The following is an 18,320-nucleotide window of genomic DNA, read 5'->3' as shown; positions in this document are numbered from 1 at the left end:
CATTTTGTTTGGGGCCCCAAATGCCTTGAAATAGCACAGTTTGAAACATTTCAGTCTGTAATCATTCAAGAGCTTCATGGTGTTTGCCTGTTTAAGATCTTTTGTCTGGTGAAGATCAGGGAGACTATATTTGGATTATCAGGCATTACCAAGTTACTTGTATGAAAAGTAACTTTCAAATGTGGTCCCAGATTAGAGATCTGTTAAATTGATATGCATGTTAAATGAATATGATTGGTCAGATTAGATTTCATGTGTCTTTTACCCTCTACACATAAACTTATTGCCTGGTAATAAGAATGATTTTTATACTGGTTTTATACTTATGTTTATACTTTGTTTTTATGTATTTTATTTTCTGAAGAACACTGTTCTTGAGTTCATCTAATGGCCATGTGAAGTTTCAGATTGACTGATCACTGACAGAATATTTAGTAGTGAGGAAATTTCACATCTGGAAGAGTGACGCATTCTTTCACTAGAAGCAGTCTGCATACCTAGGTGCTTGGTACCCTGTGCCCGTACAGGTGCCTGTACACCTGTGCCCTAAAGTGACTGGAACACCGGAATGTAATGATTTGCATGTATATGCAAGCACATACAGCATGAAGCAGCAGAGACAGTGTTTGTTCATAGCAGTATATTATATTGCTAGTATATCAGATTAAACTGCACCTTATCAGCAGTTTAGCTCAGTAAAATAGAAGTATATTTGATAGCTGGGACGGATCTAGACCAGATCATGTTCTCACCTCAAGCAAAGCTCCAGGCAAAAATCTGCATGCGGTCAAATTCGGTGGAATAATTAATTTGTATTGAAAAATCTTTTAGATACAGAGGAACTTGAAGCACCATTGTCTCCTCGATGCTCAGGTATGAGTGCACTCTGTTCCCCACCGCCTAAAGTCAACAATCACCTGCATGGTTTTGCTGAATTTGAGAGAGAGGTTGTTGGCCGTGCACTACTATGCAATGAGCTCTGCTTCCTCCCTGCACGCTCCTCATCATCATTGTTGGTGATGTTGATGATGACTGTAGAGCATGGTTGAGAGTACACAGCCTTGTGGATATCTAGTGCTAAGTGTGAGGGTGGGAGAGGTGTGGTCACCCATTCTGATGGACTGTGGTCTGCCAGTATGAGAGTAGATTTAGGTTTGTTACTGCTTTTATAAATGCTTACACAGCTTTCTTAACCTCACACTTTTAGCAGAATTCTACACACAGTTTTTTAACAAACACTAAACACATTTCTCTTGATGGAGTTTCTTGGAAGGCTTCACCTTCCAAAACACCACACACATGATCCAACTTCTCTTTTAGATGTACAGCAGTGTAGGGGCTTAATTATAAACCAACCAATCAGGCATAAGCACTATATGATTCTCTGGAGCTAATGTATACTTTTGTATACATGTTTTGTAATGTATAATTTATTTTCACTGCACACAGAACTATTTTACATGTATATTTTTATTACAGTTTATTTCTCAAACCTTTAAACCCATTTCCCAGAAACTTGGCTCAGTTCGCAAAAGTCTAAATGCACATTCAGTACAGTTAAATACTTTTTCAAAACACCACAAATATATTGCAAATGAAATACTGCACTCAAATCATTTCATGTCTTCTCATAATGGAATCCTTTCACCAAAACAATACACATAGCTTTTCTATGCTTATCTCTTACAGAACATCAGATACACACTGATGCAATGAATTCAAAACACCATTATCAAAAGTTTTTTATGTGTGTTTTGGAATCAAGAGGCCATGTTACATTTTAAAATGCATGAAAGACACAGGTTTAACAATTATTAATTTACAATAACTCTTTGTGAACACACTGATTGTCTGTCACACTTTTAAATGTGTGTAAAGCAGAAAATGTGTTTATAGTTTTAGAGACTTGAGAAGAGGTTAAATCCTCTGTGTGTCAGTGTCCATTTTATTGTGTTAGCAATTAGAAAAAAAAAACTGTAATTTGTTTAGGTGGTGTTCAGGGCCAAAAATGTATAAACATAGTGTCACTGTCCAGTTACTTTTAGACCTGACTGTAAATATAATGTAAAGGGCAGTGCAGTGAGCTAGATCAGTACACAGGAAGAAGCTTAAGTAGAGATGTGTTAACATGTTTTCAGTCATGTGATGACTGTGGCAGAAGTGTAATGCAGACTATAAAAGGATGCTGTTTTTGGAAGGAACAGCACAACGCCACAGACTGAAATAAGTGAAGCATGGTCTAAAAGGTAAGAAAACATATAATAGGTGTTTACATCATAAGTGGTATTATAATAACAAAAATAATAATAATTTTAAATTTGTTGCTTTTTTTCTTTCAGATTTCCCTTTTCAGCAGAACCAAGAAACCCCAGCAACGCTGCATCACCGTATGTACATTTTATAGTTTGATGTATAAAACATGCCAAATTTCAGGCTATAATTAAATAATTACATACGTTTATATATAGAAATACAACAGAATTTACATTCAAACACTCTGAATGTCTTTAGTATCTCAGTGCTAATTTAAATTAAAGGACATTCCAGTATTTTAAGACACTTAAAACACGATATTGTAGCTGATGCTTTATAAATTATCAACTGTTCGCATTTGACATTTAGTGCACCCCTCCTCCAGAATAACAACATATAATTAATAATTCATGAGACTATTATAAAATTATTTTTTTTATAATTAACATGTGACAAATTAGCAGTCAGAATAGTGCACAAGGTGAAATCATGGCATAGTGATACTGGGACGCTTGTACCGCATTATTACAATCATCCCTAAACCAAGTGTGGTAATCAGTAACTACTGACTTCTACTTAGATATTTTAAAAACAAAGATCATCAACTTCATCAACATAAATCAATTAATTTGTATGTAAATACATTGGATAATGGAATGCTTACTGTTTTCTTCAATTGCTTGAACACCAGCAACGTAGCTTTAGAACTTTTTTTTTTACCCGAGCTGCTGCTTCATATGAGTTTTTCTTCTCAGGGCAGTTCTTGTTCATTAATATAAAAATAGAATGAGGACAAGTTTAGATAAATAAAACAATGTATTAGGCCTAAATAAACCTATGCAAACTAGCTGACTAGAAAACTACTGAGTCCACCCCCCTTGGGAATGCTCATTTGATGGCTTTCTCTCTTTTTTGTCATGTAGTGTGAAAAGAAAGTAATCATTTGGCCTGTTTGAAAAAACAATCACAATACAAAAAAATATAAATAGACTTTTTATTTTAAATATTTAATTGATAATTATGATTAATTATGTATTTTTTTTTAAATATTACAACCATCCCTGGTTTGTGTTGTAACAGTAGAGTGACAATTTGAATCAATTTAGCAAACTTTAAGTCACACATTGGAGTTTATAATATAGCAAATTGGCAATTCCAGTGTAAATGGTTTTTGATTTATTGTAAAAATCCCAAAAACTGTTCCAATACTTAAAACATGTCAAATTAGAATCAGGCTGCAGATAATTAAGTTCATTATTAGAAAGTATTGTAATGTAAGTGTATTTCAGTTTATATAGGGAAGTCATATCTATATAGATTAGTTTTATTGTGCCGTCATAGTTATACTTTAATTGTACTCCAGCCTTAGCCATGTCCTACTACTTACAGTCTTTAATTATGTGTTTAATGACCAGTGGTGAAATTTAACAACGGAAATTATTTTTTTGTATTCATTTACAACATTTACTCTGGTTGGATACCACAAAAATATGGTTTGTAACAATGTGATGGACACTTACAGGGCATCCCAGCCACAGCTTGTTTAAGAGACATAGTGAGCTTGATAAATATAGCCACACGATCACAGTTTGTGGCAAGAAGCGGCACACTAGCAGGCACTCACTCACTTTTCCCATCACAAGCAGGGCAGCCAATATTGGGGACTATGTCTATTTTTTGTGACTCTAGAGGGCACTGAAAACACCAAGTCCACCAGGGCTTACATCACTAGTATTTCTTTCATATGTAGCTATAAATCATTTCCGTGGCTTTTTTTTTATTGGCTGAGAAGAGGACTGTCAAGTTGCTTTTACATTTGTTCAGGAATTCAACAAGACTCTGGATTGAAATGTCTGGGAAGTAGACATTCCACTGCTCAGACTTGAATGTGCTGGAATCTGATTTCTTTGGTGAGTTTCTCAGAAAGATAGCTAAATGTATTACTGCAGAAAAGTGTGGTAACAAGGAGGCAGTGCAATAAATGCTAGATTACACAAATGTGAAGTTGTGTGTAGAATTGTACATGCACTCATGATTGAATATAAATGCAAGGTGCACAGTGATTTATTGTTTGTTTGGGTACATACGTTTTAATTTGTAATATAGATGCATACATACCTACACCCATACAGATTATTAATTCAGTAGTGTGTAAAAAAAGTGCTGAAATAGTTTCTTTAACTAGTCAATAGCACAAACCTCTTATTGTCTGGTATCTGGGCACACCAGGACAATATGAAAATCCACTGAGCTCAGTGCAGATTTGAAGTATGATCCAAGATTACAACTTACAACTTTATCCAGCCAGCTTCCAACACAAGATATTAGGTGTTCAGTGTGGATACTGGATTGTTACTTACATGTTACTGATGTCCTTTCAAAATCATCCATGCTGCTATAGCAATTTGCACTTTGGACTTTGTTTTGCTGCTATTTCCCTACTAATATTTTTGTGTATTTATCTTATCTATTGTATTATTGTATTTTTTATTCTATCTTATTTTGTCTTTATAATTATCTATTTTAAAAGTGCTCTTTGGTGTAAACTGGACCATGGGAATACAATTTTGTTACACCTCATGTACACATGATGCGAATGGGAAAAAAATCTCCTTGAATCCTTGAGAATTTACGTGGGATTTTACATGGGTGAAAAAAAATTGCTTGAAATCTCAGAATATTTTTTACGAGAATAATTGTAAATTAGATAACAATTAAAAAACGCCTGCTGCATTACCCGCTGTGGCCTTTAGATGGCACCATAATGTCATTGACTATTATTATTATTATTATTATTATTTTTTTTTTTTTTTTAACACAGTCCTAAAGGCAATGCTCTGTCTGTAAAACCACATAGTGCCATTTGAAGCCTGTTTTGAAACACTGTAGAGGATTGGTTTGATAAATTTGAGATATTTGTTCTTATTTAAGAGGAGCGACAGTTTTCTGGACAGCATAGATTAAGGTGGATGCATGTAGAAGTGTTTGTGATACTATGTCAAAAATCGGGACGCAGCAACACCAGGTAAAAAACAAAATCTGTTGTGTGTGTAAATTTACTTCTCACAGGCACATCAAAATATCGCTCTTTTTTCTCTCTAGTGGAGTTTTTTAGCTGGAGTGTTGAAATTGGTGGATTTGACAGTTTGGGGGCGGGGTCAGAGTCACCTCCCTCAGCAAATTATATTGGTTGATTTCTGCAGACTTTGTAACTGACCGCCTACTAGCAGCAGCCTGATTCAGAAAGCAAAAACAGACAGGAGGAGAGTTAGCTAGCTATGCTAAAGGCCAAACTTTGAGTTTATTTAAATAATAACAGTAATAATCCAGGGTTAGAGGTTTCTGTTGACCACTTTCGAGAAGAAAAAACACATGAAAAGGAGAAAAATGAAGCTCGAGGGTGATATTTTCTTTTTCAGGGTCTCTATAGAGAACATAATAGATGTGAGACATTTCACTATTTCATTAAAAACTTTAACATAATTTATAGTCTCTTAAAAACAAATAGACAGAGGTTCACCAACCTGCCAAAAACATTTAAAAATCATGTAACAATTAAAAACTAAATTTCCTTGTAAATTTTGAAGGCGTTGGATATCCTACCATATAAAATACATAATATAATTAAAAGATTCAGAGAATCCGGAACAGTTGATGTGCACATGAACAATGTCAGTGGTCAGTATTAAATGCTGGTAATCTTTAGGCCCTCCAGGGTGCCCTTTGTGCTGGCACTGCCCATGAGATTTTTTTTTTAATAAAATGGTGAAATGTATCATTTTCAACTTATGATATGTGTTCTATGCTTTATTGTGAGGAGAATATGGGCCTAAGAGATTTGCAAATCATTGCAGTTTGTTTTTATTTAGGTCTATTTACATTTTAGATGTCATCCAAACTGTATTGGATTTGCGATTGGAATTCACATACCACCCATTGCTTTCTAAACCCAAAGTTTTCTTTTTTCCTACAGATAATCTCCTGAGAGCAGTGCATACCTCGAAACTATCATAGAAACCGTGAAAATGGGTAATGACGGATCAGCGGACAGGGCGCGTCATTTGGAGTGGGAAAGAAATGAAGAAGAAAAGAAAAGAATTGAAGAAGAAAAGAGACGAGTAGAAGAAGAAAGGAGACGATTAGAAGAAGAAAGAAGACGAAAGGCAGCAGAAAATGAATTACAGCACATTAAAAATGAGAAAGCAAGGAAAGAAGAAAAAGAAAAGGAGAGAGAGGAGGAGAAAAGAAAAGTGATAGAGCAGCAAAGAGAAATAGAAAGAAAGGAAAAACAGAGGCTTCAGAACAAGTAGAGCATCTAGATTAAATGTTGAGTGATGTATATAAGTATATAAGTTGTGAATCAGATCCGTCTACCGGCACAGCTGTCAAATTAAAATGTAAAAACATAATAAACATTCATTTAAAAAATCATGCAAGTGTCATGTAGTGGTTCCAATGACTAACACCATGGAGGAAGGATGGACTTCTGTAGTTACCTGCAAACATGATGAAAAGGGTTGGCTCTTTGTGAGCTCCTGTGAGCAGTTACCTAGCACTAGCTCAAGTAAAATAATTTATGGTTTTCTTCATTTTTCTTCATTTAATTAAGAAGGGAAAAGGGAGGTCAAGTTAGGATCTTGATATCCAAGAAGTCTTTCAGAGAGGACTTTCAGAATCGGTAAAATCGGTACTTTCTATATGATATAACAATTTTAATGTAGTGGATAGAGTACGGTAGCTCCTTAAGATCTAGCCAGCTAGTTAACCTAACGTTAGCAATTTTTATGAACGAGTGAACCCTGTTTAAACTCACCTCAGCATCCTTTCTGCAGTAATTTAATCCACCATGGGTGATATAGAAGTCACTGTTCCCAAAAGCACTGTGTTAAACACTTTCATTCACACAATATTTCATGGATTCATTGTTACTGACTTCGGCTGAAGTACAAGTAGCTAGTGTGATCGGATTGTGTAGAAAATATAATATAAATATAAATTGTAAGTTTTTTATTGATCCTGAAGAAATTTTCAGGGATTACAACAAATGTAGCAATATGTATGTAGGTACCAATACATGTCATTACACATACTAGATACACCTTATCAGTATATAGATGGGCAGAGGATCTTTAGAGAAGAAAAGGATGTAAAATATTAAAGTAAATTAATTTGTGTGGACAAAATATGAAATTACTTGGTTTCATAATGACTGCAATCAAAATTCATTGTCCGAATGTTCATACTCACTTAACATTTTCTGATTTAAGGTTGTATTTTGCGCACTACCTTTTTGTCGTAACAAATGTGTGTAATGTTCTCGTTTAACAGACGAAGCAGAACGAATGTTGAAACTTAGTAGATGATTTTACATGATTGCAGCACTGTTTATTCCATTTTCTTCAGGGTAATAATTGATGTTGACCAATCTGGTGTTTCAGATCTTTGGCCAGAAAGATGTCTGACTCTGAAACCATTGAAATAGCTGCTCTGGGCCGACCTTTCCAGTTGGGAATGCTGTACGACTGCCGGAGAGATGCCCTAATTCCAGGTACAGAAAAGAGAACATGGAACATGCATTTGGTTATTTTGTGGATTCTAAAAACAATTAACAATGAAAAATGCTAATAATTATTCTTTTATTTTAATGATATACAGTTTGACATATATTTTTTGTTGTTTTTGTTTTCCAAAAAAACACATTTGGGAACAGATAATATTGTTTTTTTTTTAAACCAGAAGTGCACAATTCATTTGATAGCTGAAAACTTTCAGATATTTTTAGGGCCTATTTAACATGAGAAAAGGACCCCAAATGTGCTATACGCTGCCACTATGATCAGGAGATCGCCGGTTCCAATCCTGTTCATGTAGCTTGCCTTCAGATGCCAGAGCCCTGAGAGAGCACAATTGGCCTTGCTCTCTCTAGGTGTATAGACGGCGCACTCTTCCCTCATGACTTCACAGGGTGATGTCGATCAAACAAGGCGTCTGTGAGCTGATGTATCGAAACAGATTCGCTGTGCTTTCCTCTGAGCGCGATGATGCATCAGCAGCAGTTTGAAAAGAAGCGGAGTCTGAGTTTACATGTATCAGAGGAAGCATGTGTTAGTCTTCACCCTCCTGGTGTGTTGGAGCATCACTAGTGATAGGGGGAGTCCTAATGAGTGGGTTGGGAAATTGGCCATGTAAATTGAGGAGAAAATGGGAAAAAAAAAATTATAATAAAAAAAAAACATGAAAAAAGAATCTGTATTATATGAAATGTATGAATAAGCATTCAAATCAAAATTACTGCAATGACCATTTTAGTGGTTATAAAATAGTCGGCTTTTTGGTGTCAAATAAATTAATACATGAAAAACAAATAATTTAACTTAATGTATAAGTGTGTCAGAGATCAGTCTTTTTGGAGACTAATCAGTGTTTATGGCATGAAAACTAACATGAACTAAAAGTCTAAAACCTTTTTTTAAACCTTTGTTTTTAATGAATCAGAAAATAAAAATAAACAGAGTTTTAAAAAAAGTAATCCATAACACAATTAGGATTTCTCTAACTATTAACTAATGCTAAAATATAAAAATATTCTAATGATGTTGGGATATAAAATATCCATATTTTGTAATATTGTATTTTTTTAAACCAGTATTGCACAATTCATTTGATAGCTTAAACTATTCTGGCATTTGTAGGACTTTTTACCATAAGAAACACATATGTATTATAATTATGAATATGCATGCAAAAATGGTTCTGAAATTCTGGGATTTGTTTGTGTAAAATAAGGTAAGTTGTAAAAAAATGAATTATATTACTTAATATATTTGTGTAGAAGATCACTCATTTTGACTCAAAACTGTCATTCCTAAAGTTGTTAATACATTTTAAAACAATAAATAAAACAATAAATCATCAGAAACGCACCCCAGAATATCCTTTTTTTTTTTGTAAGAGTGGTATTCATATTTTTTTTTATTTTAGGAAAATTATTTTAGATGTTTTCAGCTATTTGTTTAACTTGAAATGCTAGAACATTTAAATAATGTTGTGATGCAAACCATGATTACTTTCACACATTCCTAAAACTTTTCAAAAACATGACTGAAAGTTCTAATAATGTCCTCAGCTAGCTGGTTTAGTACAGGTATAACTGTGATTATTACAGATATTATAGGATTTGTAATAGAGTTTAGTGAGAGCCTGTGTGTATAGAGCATGCCAATAATAGAGTAATTCTGGAATATTTTGTAGATTAATATTTGATCCATTGTAATGTAGGGCAGTAACAACAAAACATAGAAAAATGTCTTAAAACTATCTGAATATACTGATGGTGAACAAACAACAAACTAACAAAAAAATTAAATAATTAAAAATAAAACACTGAGTGTGAGAGTTAGTCATGAGATTTAATCCATATTTTAAATAAATAAATCCACTTCTGAACTCAGCAGTAGTAATTTTATGTTTATATGTGTATATATATATATATATATATATATATATATATATATATATATATATATATATATATATATATATATATATATATATGTGTGTGTGTGTGTGTGTGTGTGTGTGTGTTAAATAAAACCACTAATATGTCACTAGGCTCTATAAAACAGTAAATCATGGGAGCACTTTGGAGCCCAACTAAAATTACTTATTTTTGTTTCCATATTAAGGATGCACATTAATTATCTAATTAATATAAATACAACATTTCTGTGATATTTTTAATCTGATTATGTTTTTTTTTTACTACAGGAATCACACTGTGGGATTCAGAGATGCTGGAGAGGAATATAAAAATGCAATCCCAGCACAACAGCGACTTCAAAATTATTGCATCGGATTCCTGTGAAGACAAATTAAATTCACTAAAGGTTGCTGCATCTCTTGAGGCTAGCTTTCTCAGTGGGTTAGTGCAGGTGAAAGGGTCAGCAGCGTTTTTAAGTAATAAGAAGAAGTCGATGCAGCAGTCTCGAGTCACCCTGCAGTACAAGACTACCACAAAGTTTGTGCAGCTCACCATGGAGCATCTTGGGGCAGGAAACCTCAAGCACTGTAATGTGTTTGAGGAGGGCTCTGCCACACATGTTGTCACTGCTTTACTGTACGGTGCGCAGGCATTTTTCGTTTTTGATCAAGAGGTTTCTTCCAATGAGAGCCATCAAGAAATTCATGGAAACTTACAAGCAACGATTAAAAAAATCCCTATGGTGTCAATCGAAGGTCAGGCGTCCCTGGATATGACTGAGACTGATAATCAGCGCACAAGCAAGTTCACATGTACCTTCCACGGTGATTTTGCTCTAGAAAACAATCCTGTCTCCTACCAAGATGCCATTAAGGTGTACGCACAACTCCCGAAGCTTTTGGGAGAAAATGGAGAACACGCGGTGCCCATGACTGTATGGCTCTACCCACTGAAGAAACTGGACTCGGCAGCCGCTCAGCTGGTCAGAGAGATAAGTGTCAGTCTGGTGCGACGTGCTCAGCGAATCTTGGAAAACCTGGATGAAGCTGGTATGCAGTGTGAGGACTTAAGGAAGGCTGACCTGGCCATTCAGTTTCCAGAAATGAGGGCAAAGCTGAGGAAATTCAAAGGCTTGTGTTCAGAGTACAAACTTGTGTTCCAAAAACAGCTCAGCAAGCTTCTCCCAGCTATAAGGGGTGGTGGTAAAGAGGAACAGGAGCTTGTGGCACTGCTGAGCAGAAAAGAAAGGTCCCCATTCCAGAGTACCCTGATATCTGCTTACCTAAATGACCGAGAACGAGAGACGAACGTCATCAGATCCTACTTAGAGATCATGAGTGAAGTTCCAGTGCTGTCATCCAGCAAAGATTTGGACAAAGTAGTGTTAAAGCCAACCAATGAGTATGTAGTGGCTTTTGCGTTCACGTCTCTAAAAGAAGAAGAGTCCTACCTTTTGGACTTGGAGAACTATCTAACAAATGAATCAAGAAACAGTGAGGCCGAACAGTTTCCTTATAAGCCCAGCTCTCCCAAAAAGTCAGAGCAATGGTTTTGTTCCAAGGATGTGACTGCACTTACCAGACAGATGATACAAAGATTTTTGGACTTCAAAATGGCCAACTGTGGAAGAGAAAATGTTGATTTCTGCATTGTATCTGTCCCAGACAGTCACATTACAGCCTCGTCAATTCACGTTTATGAGAGGGGAACTTGCCTGAGCTCAGAGTTTGAGCTCCCATCTAAGCCTGCTGTACCTACAGTCTTGAATGCTGAACATGACTGGATCCATTTGCAAATCAGTCCCCCTCTCCATGGCTTCAACAATGTGGAGTCTTACTGTGTCTTATATCAGTCAGCACAAAGCTCAGAGTGGGCTGAAATGACCTCGGAGGGGAAGACTGCCCGAATCACTGTTAAGCAGTTGGAGCCCAATAGAGAATATCGTTTCAAATGCAAGGCTGTGTGTCGACCAGGGATGAGTCTTAGTAGCTCTCCAACCGAACTCTACAAAACTCGCCCCTGTGCTCCTCCTGGGCAACCCAGACCAAAATGTGAGGAGAGTGATAAAATTACAATCACATGGGACAATCCTACCTCTGTAGGAGAGGCTGTTCATGTCACTGAATATGTGGTGGAATTCCGAGAGCAACCTGAAATAGAGCAGGGAGGTGAAGTGCTGAAATCCATTAGAACCACTAGCAGAGAATGCACTCTCCAGGGGCTGAAGGAAGACACTGCTTATAAGATCAGAATTTTGGCCAGCTGTGCCCATGCAGGAATGAGCCTTCCCAGTCCCGAGTCTTTGCTTAGAACTACTAAACTGTCTGAAAAATCAGTGAAGAAAATATCGACCAAGGCCAGGAGTGAGCTATTTTTGGAGCAGTCCCATCGCCTAAACAAGGGCAATCCCTCCGTTTATGTGCTGAATCTGGAGAAGAAATTTGGAGAGAACGTGAATTTCAATCAGTACGTCTTTGGAAAAAAAGTGGAAGAAGGGAAAAACAAAGTGATTCTAATGTTAGGGTCTACGGGTGCTGGCAAAACAACCCTGGTCAATGCCATGGCCAATTACATACTTGGTGTGAAGTATGAGGAACATCATCGCTTCAAATTGATTCATGAAGTAACCAATCGATCACAGGCAGAAAGTCAAACATCTGAGGTCACATCATATGAGATGTACAACCAGCCAGGATTCCAAGTCCCATACTCTGTGACCATTGTGGACACTCCCGGGTTTGGAGATACACGTGGAATGGCTCATGATAAACTGATCACAGAGCAAGTGAAGAGCTTCCTTTGCAGTCCTTTGGGGATAGACCACATTGATGCTGTCTGCTTTGTTGTTCAAGCATCTCTTGCCCGTCTCAGTGCCAACCAGAAATACATCTTTGACTCAATCCTGTCCATCTTCGGCAAAGACATTAAAGAGAACATAGTGATACTTGTGACATTTGCTGATGGCAAGGACATCCCAGTCTTAGGAGCCATACAAGCTGCAGACTTGCCCTGCCAAAAAAATAAGAAAGGCTTACCCACTCATTTCAAATTCAACAACTCAGCAGTGTATGCACAGAAAAAAGAGAAAAATAACCCAGAAAGTAATTCAGGTGATGATGAAGAGGAAGAAGAGGCTGATGATGGGAAGCTTAAGGAGATCGTTTGGAACTCCTCCTTCAAAAATATGAAGAGATTTTTTGATGTTGTTGATGAGGTTCTTAAGAGTAAGGATTTGACTTTGACAAAAGAGGTATTGGAGGAGCGAGAACGCCTGGAGAAAGCCATGGCCGGACTGACCCCACAAATTACTGCTGGACTTTCCAAGCTGAATGAGATCCAAAACTTTAAGAAGTGCTTGGAAGCTGAGAGCAGTAACATGAAGGAAAATGAAAATTTTGAGCAGGACGTGGAAGTTGTTAAGGCAAACAGAAGTCCTGTTAATTGCACTGCCCTTAATTGCAACTTCTGTCTGTTTACCTGTCACTCAAACTGCTTCCTCCCTGAAGGTGATTGTATAAGCACTTGTGCTGCAATGGATGATAATGGATACTGCGTTGTCTGTCCTAACTTCTGCCATCATTCTTCTCATGCAAGGGAGAGAGCCTTGTGGACGTATGAAACAAAAATTGAGAAGAAAACTGTCAAGGAGCTGAAGGAGAACTTCATGAAAGCAAAAGGACAGTTTATGAACAACAAGCAAATCCTGGGAGAACTGGAGTCTGCGTTTCATGTCATTGAGTTCAAGCTGAGGAAACTGATCAAACTGTCTTCCCAATGCCTTCAGAGGCTGAATGAGATCGCTCTAAAGGCAACCTCCCTGTCCACAATAGAGTATCTTGAATTATTAATTAAGACAGAAAAAGAGGAGAAAAAGCCTGGCTTTGAAGAACGCATTGCTGGATTGGAAAAAATGAAGCGTGAATCTTTGATCTTGGAGAAGATTGCAAGAGGAGAGGATCTGCTTGAAGAAGAGCGTGGCGTCATAAAGGAAAGAGAGAAAAGACTACAGGCAGTCACATTGAAGGCTAAGACCGTGAAGTCTGTTGTACAACAGTGGAAAAAGGAAACTAAATCTAAGTAAAATGTGGACGGATCTGTAGGGAAACAGATGTGAAAAATTTAGAAAATTGATAATGTGCTTTTTTATTTTTATTTTTTTGCATTTTGCAACTGAGTGATTTCAATATTTTTTAATATTCTGATTTTTTTTGTTTTTTTATTATAAACTACTTACATTATTATCATTTACTTAAAGCTCTCAGTCAAATTGGCTTACATTTGATTCAATATACTGGTAGAATAATGTAGTTTGGGTCTGCTATAGTGTGGTGTGCTTATTTAACTAGGGAATCAAACATCAGTCTACGGCAATGTTGTTATCCACTATGCTACTTCTGCCATTACTTTACTGTTTACTTTACTAATTAATAAAGTCTAATGCATGAAATGACTGAGCTTGTTTTTAAATTCAGTTTTTGACTCCCCATCAGTTTCCTCACCTTGAACTTTTTTAAAACCTTGTTCCACAGCTATATATATATATATGCAGGACTGATCAACAGTTACCAAAAATGTTTAGATGCAAAGGAGGTCAAACCATATACTGAAGGTTGACATACTATTGTCACTCACAAATATTAATCTTGTAATAATATTACAAGATTAATATTTGTGAGTGACAATAGTATGTCAACCTTCAGTATATGGTTTGACCTCCTTTGCATCTAAACATTTTTGGTAACTGTTGATCAGTCCTGCACTCTGGCTCTGAGAAATTTTTAGCCCATTCCTCCGCACAGAACAGCTTCAACTCTGGAATGTTGGTGAGTTTTCTCACATTCACTCCTTGCTTCAGGTCCTTTCACAACATTTCCATTGCATTAAGGTCAGGACTTTGACTTGGTGATTCCAAAGCATTAAGTTTATACTTCTTGAACCATTTTTTGAAAGAACAGCTTGTGCGCTTAGGGTCATTGTCTTGCTGCATGACTCAACTTCTCTTGAGATTCATTTCATGGACAGATGCCCTGAAAATTTTCTTTAGAATTCTCTGATATAATTTAGAATTCATTGTTCCATCAAAGTAGACAATTTGTCCTGACCCAGATGCAATAAAACCCAAACCATGATATTATCACCACCACCACCATGTTTCATGTTTCGTGTTTTTCTTTCTCCAAACTTCTCATTTAATCCAAAAAGTTATATTTTGGTCTCATCCTCCCGCAAAACATTCTTCCAAAAGCCTTCTGACTTGTCCATGTGATCTTTAGCAAACTGCAGACCTGCCATGCACACCATTGTTATTCAGTATACTCCTGATGGTTTCTTAGAAGTACCCCTGGGGTCTTGTGTGACATTGCCAACTATTACACGTCTTGCTCTTGGAGTGATCTTCGTTGGTCGACCACTCCTGGGAATGGTAAAAGTGGTCTTAAATTTGAATCTGACTGTGGATTGGTGGAGTCTAAACCCTTTAGTAATGTTTTTTTTTTTACCTTTTCCAGCCTGATGAGCATCCACAACTCTTTTTCTGAGGTCCTCAGAAATCTCTTTTGTTCATGCCCTAATACAATATGCCTTCCACACACGTGTTGTGAAGAGCAGACTTTAATTGATTGAAAACACCTGACTTTAATTTCTTAAATAATAACTTAAACACATACCCACAATCACAAATATGTAATTTTGGAAAATGTCTTCGAAAAATAAATAAATAAATATAATATTTTAATATTTTCATTAAATTAATTAAATTAAGATTTGTTGTTGGGAGCAATTGATGGCAATTGACAGAGTGTATGGCCTATATATTAACCATTTAAAAACAAACCATCAAATAATTGCTATAAAGTTTTGTTTTAAACCTGTAGAATTGATTTGACCATCTGAACAATAATAAAACAAAAAGAAATGAAATAACCCTTTGCATGTAGGACTTTTATGTATCATATTTGACATCAGGGTTGAGTTTTTTACAGTTCAAAATTGCTGTTAAAACTTTACTCAAGCAAATTGCAAATTAGCATTTTCTGGTGCATGTAATGCATGGATAATCCAACAGGGCCAGAAAACGTGTATAATATATATATATATATATATATATATATATATATATATATATATATATATATATATATATATATATTTAATTCTGTATTATTATTATTATTAGTAGTAGTAGTAGTAGTAGTAGTAGTAGTAGTAGTAGTCTTAGTATTATTATTTTTTATTATTATTACTTTTTATAATAATTAATATTTTGTATTATTGTTACTTATTTAATTTGATTCTTGTTATTGCATTGATTTCAGATTTTTATTTTATTATATTGAATATTTTTAAGATAATACTATATTCTATAATACCTCAATGAGTTGTAGAAGAAATAAAAAATGAAATCTATCATATATGGTACACTTGGCTTCACATTAATGAAAAGCTGCATAATAAAATCATTACCTTTACAGAAAATAAACTTAAGTTAACAAAAAGAATTCATTGCAATCCAACACTGTCAATGAATGTATATTTTGGATCACTGTTTGCTTGCAGAAGTAAAATTATAGGTTTGCTAAATAATTTCTCAGCAATGTTGAATTTGGCTATTTCTTTTTTTATGTCCTTTGGAGTATAATTTGTATTCTACTAAAACAACTATGTATAGTAAGAGACATTTTGCTCAAATGTCTGCATTCCACAGTATTCACTGATGAATCTTCTCATGGGTTCAGGAACTGCCACCAGGAGGAAGAGGAGGGACAAGAAAAATACAAGCATAATAAAACTATATACATTTCTTAGTACAGCCTCATATTAAGCTGTTAATTAAAATGCACCCAGATCGTGTCTGTACTACTCTGAAATGTGTCCTTCCAATGGCAATTTTAATCAGTTTTTTAAACAGAGGACGACATGCTTTACAGTTGTACACAAAAGGAATCAAGTGACAGGACTGTAACTTGATAGGTAGTCGTGGCAGACAGAAGAAGACCTGTGAATCAGTGTGTGGAGAAACTGTGGTCAGTGCCAGGATCAACACATTCCATTGAGGTCTGGTGTCATTGCTGTGAGATTAAATTTTGCATGATGCAAGATCACCTCTGATCTTCATTGCAGGCACTTTGACAGCCCAACGTTACATTAATGAGGTCCTGCATCCAGTGAACCTTTACTGAATGCACTCTGGTGCACCTTTCCTACAGGACAATGCTCATCCACATACTGCTGCCACACACACACCTCCATTACCAGACCACTCCCTGATTGAAAATGTGTACAATGCTACTGGACACGCCTACCACAACATCTGCAGGAACTGAGTAAATATTCAAGCTGCATGAAATGGATTATCAAAGGACACCATTAGGAAAAAATAGACAGGTTCATACATTTGGGAGCCCTTGTTGTTTTATTAATTTGATTTTATTTAGTATTAATTATTAAAACAATTTTTTTGGAAAGCTCATTGACCCTTGACCTACATACACAGGTGAATCCAATTATGAGAAAGGGTTAAGGAGCCAATTGCAAGTTTTTCTCCTTTTTGCATCTTCTCTGAAGAGCAGCAACACGGGAGCCTAAAAACACAACTCTCAACTGACCCGAAAACAAAGATTGTTTTACATAAAATTTTAAGGGAAGGATATGAAAAGTTATTTCAGAGATTTTAGCTCTCAGTTTACACTGTGAGGAACATAGTGAGGAAATGGAAAAACCACAGACACAGTTCTAGTCTAGACCTGAAGTGGGAGAACAAGAAAAATCTCAGATAATCAGAAGAGAAGTCAACCCATCCCAACCTTTAGTCAACCCACAGCGCAACTCAGCTCACTTTGCACAAGGAGAGGCTGTATGGGAGAGTAATGCAGAAGAAGACTTTTTTGTGCACACGCCACAAATAGAGTCGCTTGAGGTATGCTAAAGTACACTTGGATAAGCAAGCTTCATTTTAGAATGAAGTGCTGTGGACTGATGAATCTAAAATTCAGTATCAGTGCAGGTACTGGGTTTCTTGTTAAAGTTGAGGGTCTCATGGATTTCAATCAATATCAGCAGATTCTTGAGAAGTTGAGAACAATGTTCAAGAATCAGTGAGAAAGTTGAAGTTGCGCAGGGCTGGATACTTCAACAAGACAACGACCCTAAACACTAAACACTGCTCAAAATCTACTAAAGCATTCATGCAGAGAACAAGTACAGTGTTCTAAAATGATCATATCAGATCCCAGACCTGAATATTGTTGAAAATCTGTGGTGTGATTTAAAGTGGGCTGTTCATGCTCGGAAACCATCAAACCTGACTGAACTGGAGATGTGTTGTAAAGAGGAATGATCCAAAATAACTTCAACCAGAAGCCAGACTTTCAACGGAAGCTATAGAAAGAGTTTAGAGGCTGTTATTTCTGCAAAAGGAGGATCTACTAAACATATGATGTAATTGTTCTGTTGGGGAGCTTACATTTATGCACCTGCCTAATTTTGTTTAAAGAATTCTTGTACATATATCACTGTGTTCATCTGCTATATGATATGTTTAACTGAAATTGCTGATCCCAACAACCAATGATTTATAAAGAAAATCATG

General features: G+C 36.0%; 1 protein-coding gene and 1 long non-coding RNA gene across 2 annotated transcripts; both read left to right on the top strand.

Annotated features, from left to right (window-relative positions):
* Positions 1–2,193: 2,193 nt before the first annotated feature.
* Positions 2,194–6,625, top strand: LOC111191373 (uncharacterized). The gene is made up of 3 exons (XR_002649469.2): positions 2,194–2,246; positions 2,340–2,387; positions 6,227–6,625. It is a non-coding gene; the product is annotated as an uncharacterized LOC111191373 (long non-coding RNA).
* Positions 6,626–7,641: 1,016 nt separating this feature from the next.
* On the top strand, positions 7,642–14,044 carry LOC111191379 (uncharacterized). The gene is made up of 2 exons (XM_022666226.2): positions 7,642–7,801; positions 10,021–14,044. The coding sequence occupies exons 1-2, from the start codon at positions 7,708–7,710 to the stop codon at positions 13,812–13,814; spliced, it is 3,888 nt and encodes a 1,295-aa protein (XP_022521947.2). The 5' UTR covers positions 7,642–7,707; the 3' UTR covers positions 13,815–14,044.
* Positions 14,045–18,320: the final 4,276 nt, after the last annotated feature.

The sequence above is a fragment of the Astyanax mexicanus genome, chromosome 19 (genome assembly GCF_023375975.1).
Source record: "Astyanax mexicanus isolate ESR-SI-001 chromosome 19, AstMex3_surface, whole genome shotgun sequence".
Taxonomy (NCBI): domain Eukaryota; kingdom Metazoa; phylum Chordata; class Actinopteri; order Characiformes; family Acestrorhamphidae; genus Astyanax; species Astyanax mexicanus.
Note: the sequence above shows the minus strand (reverse complement) of the source record. Positions and strands in the feature narration are given on the sequence as shown.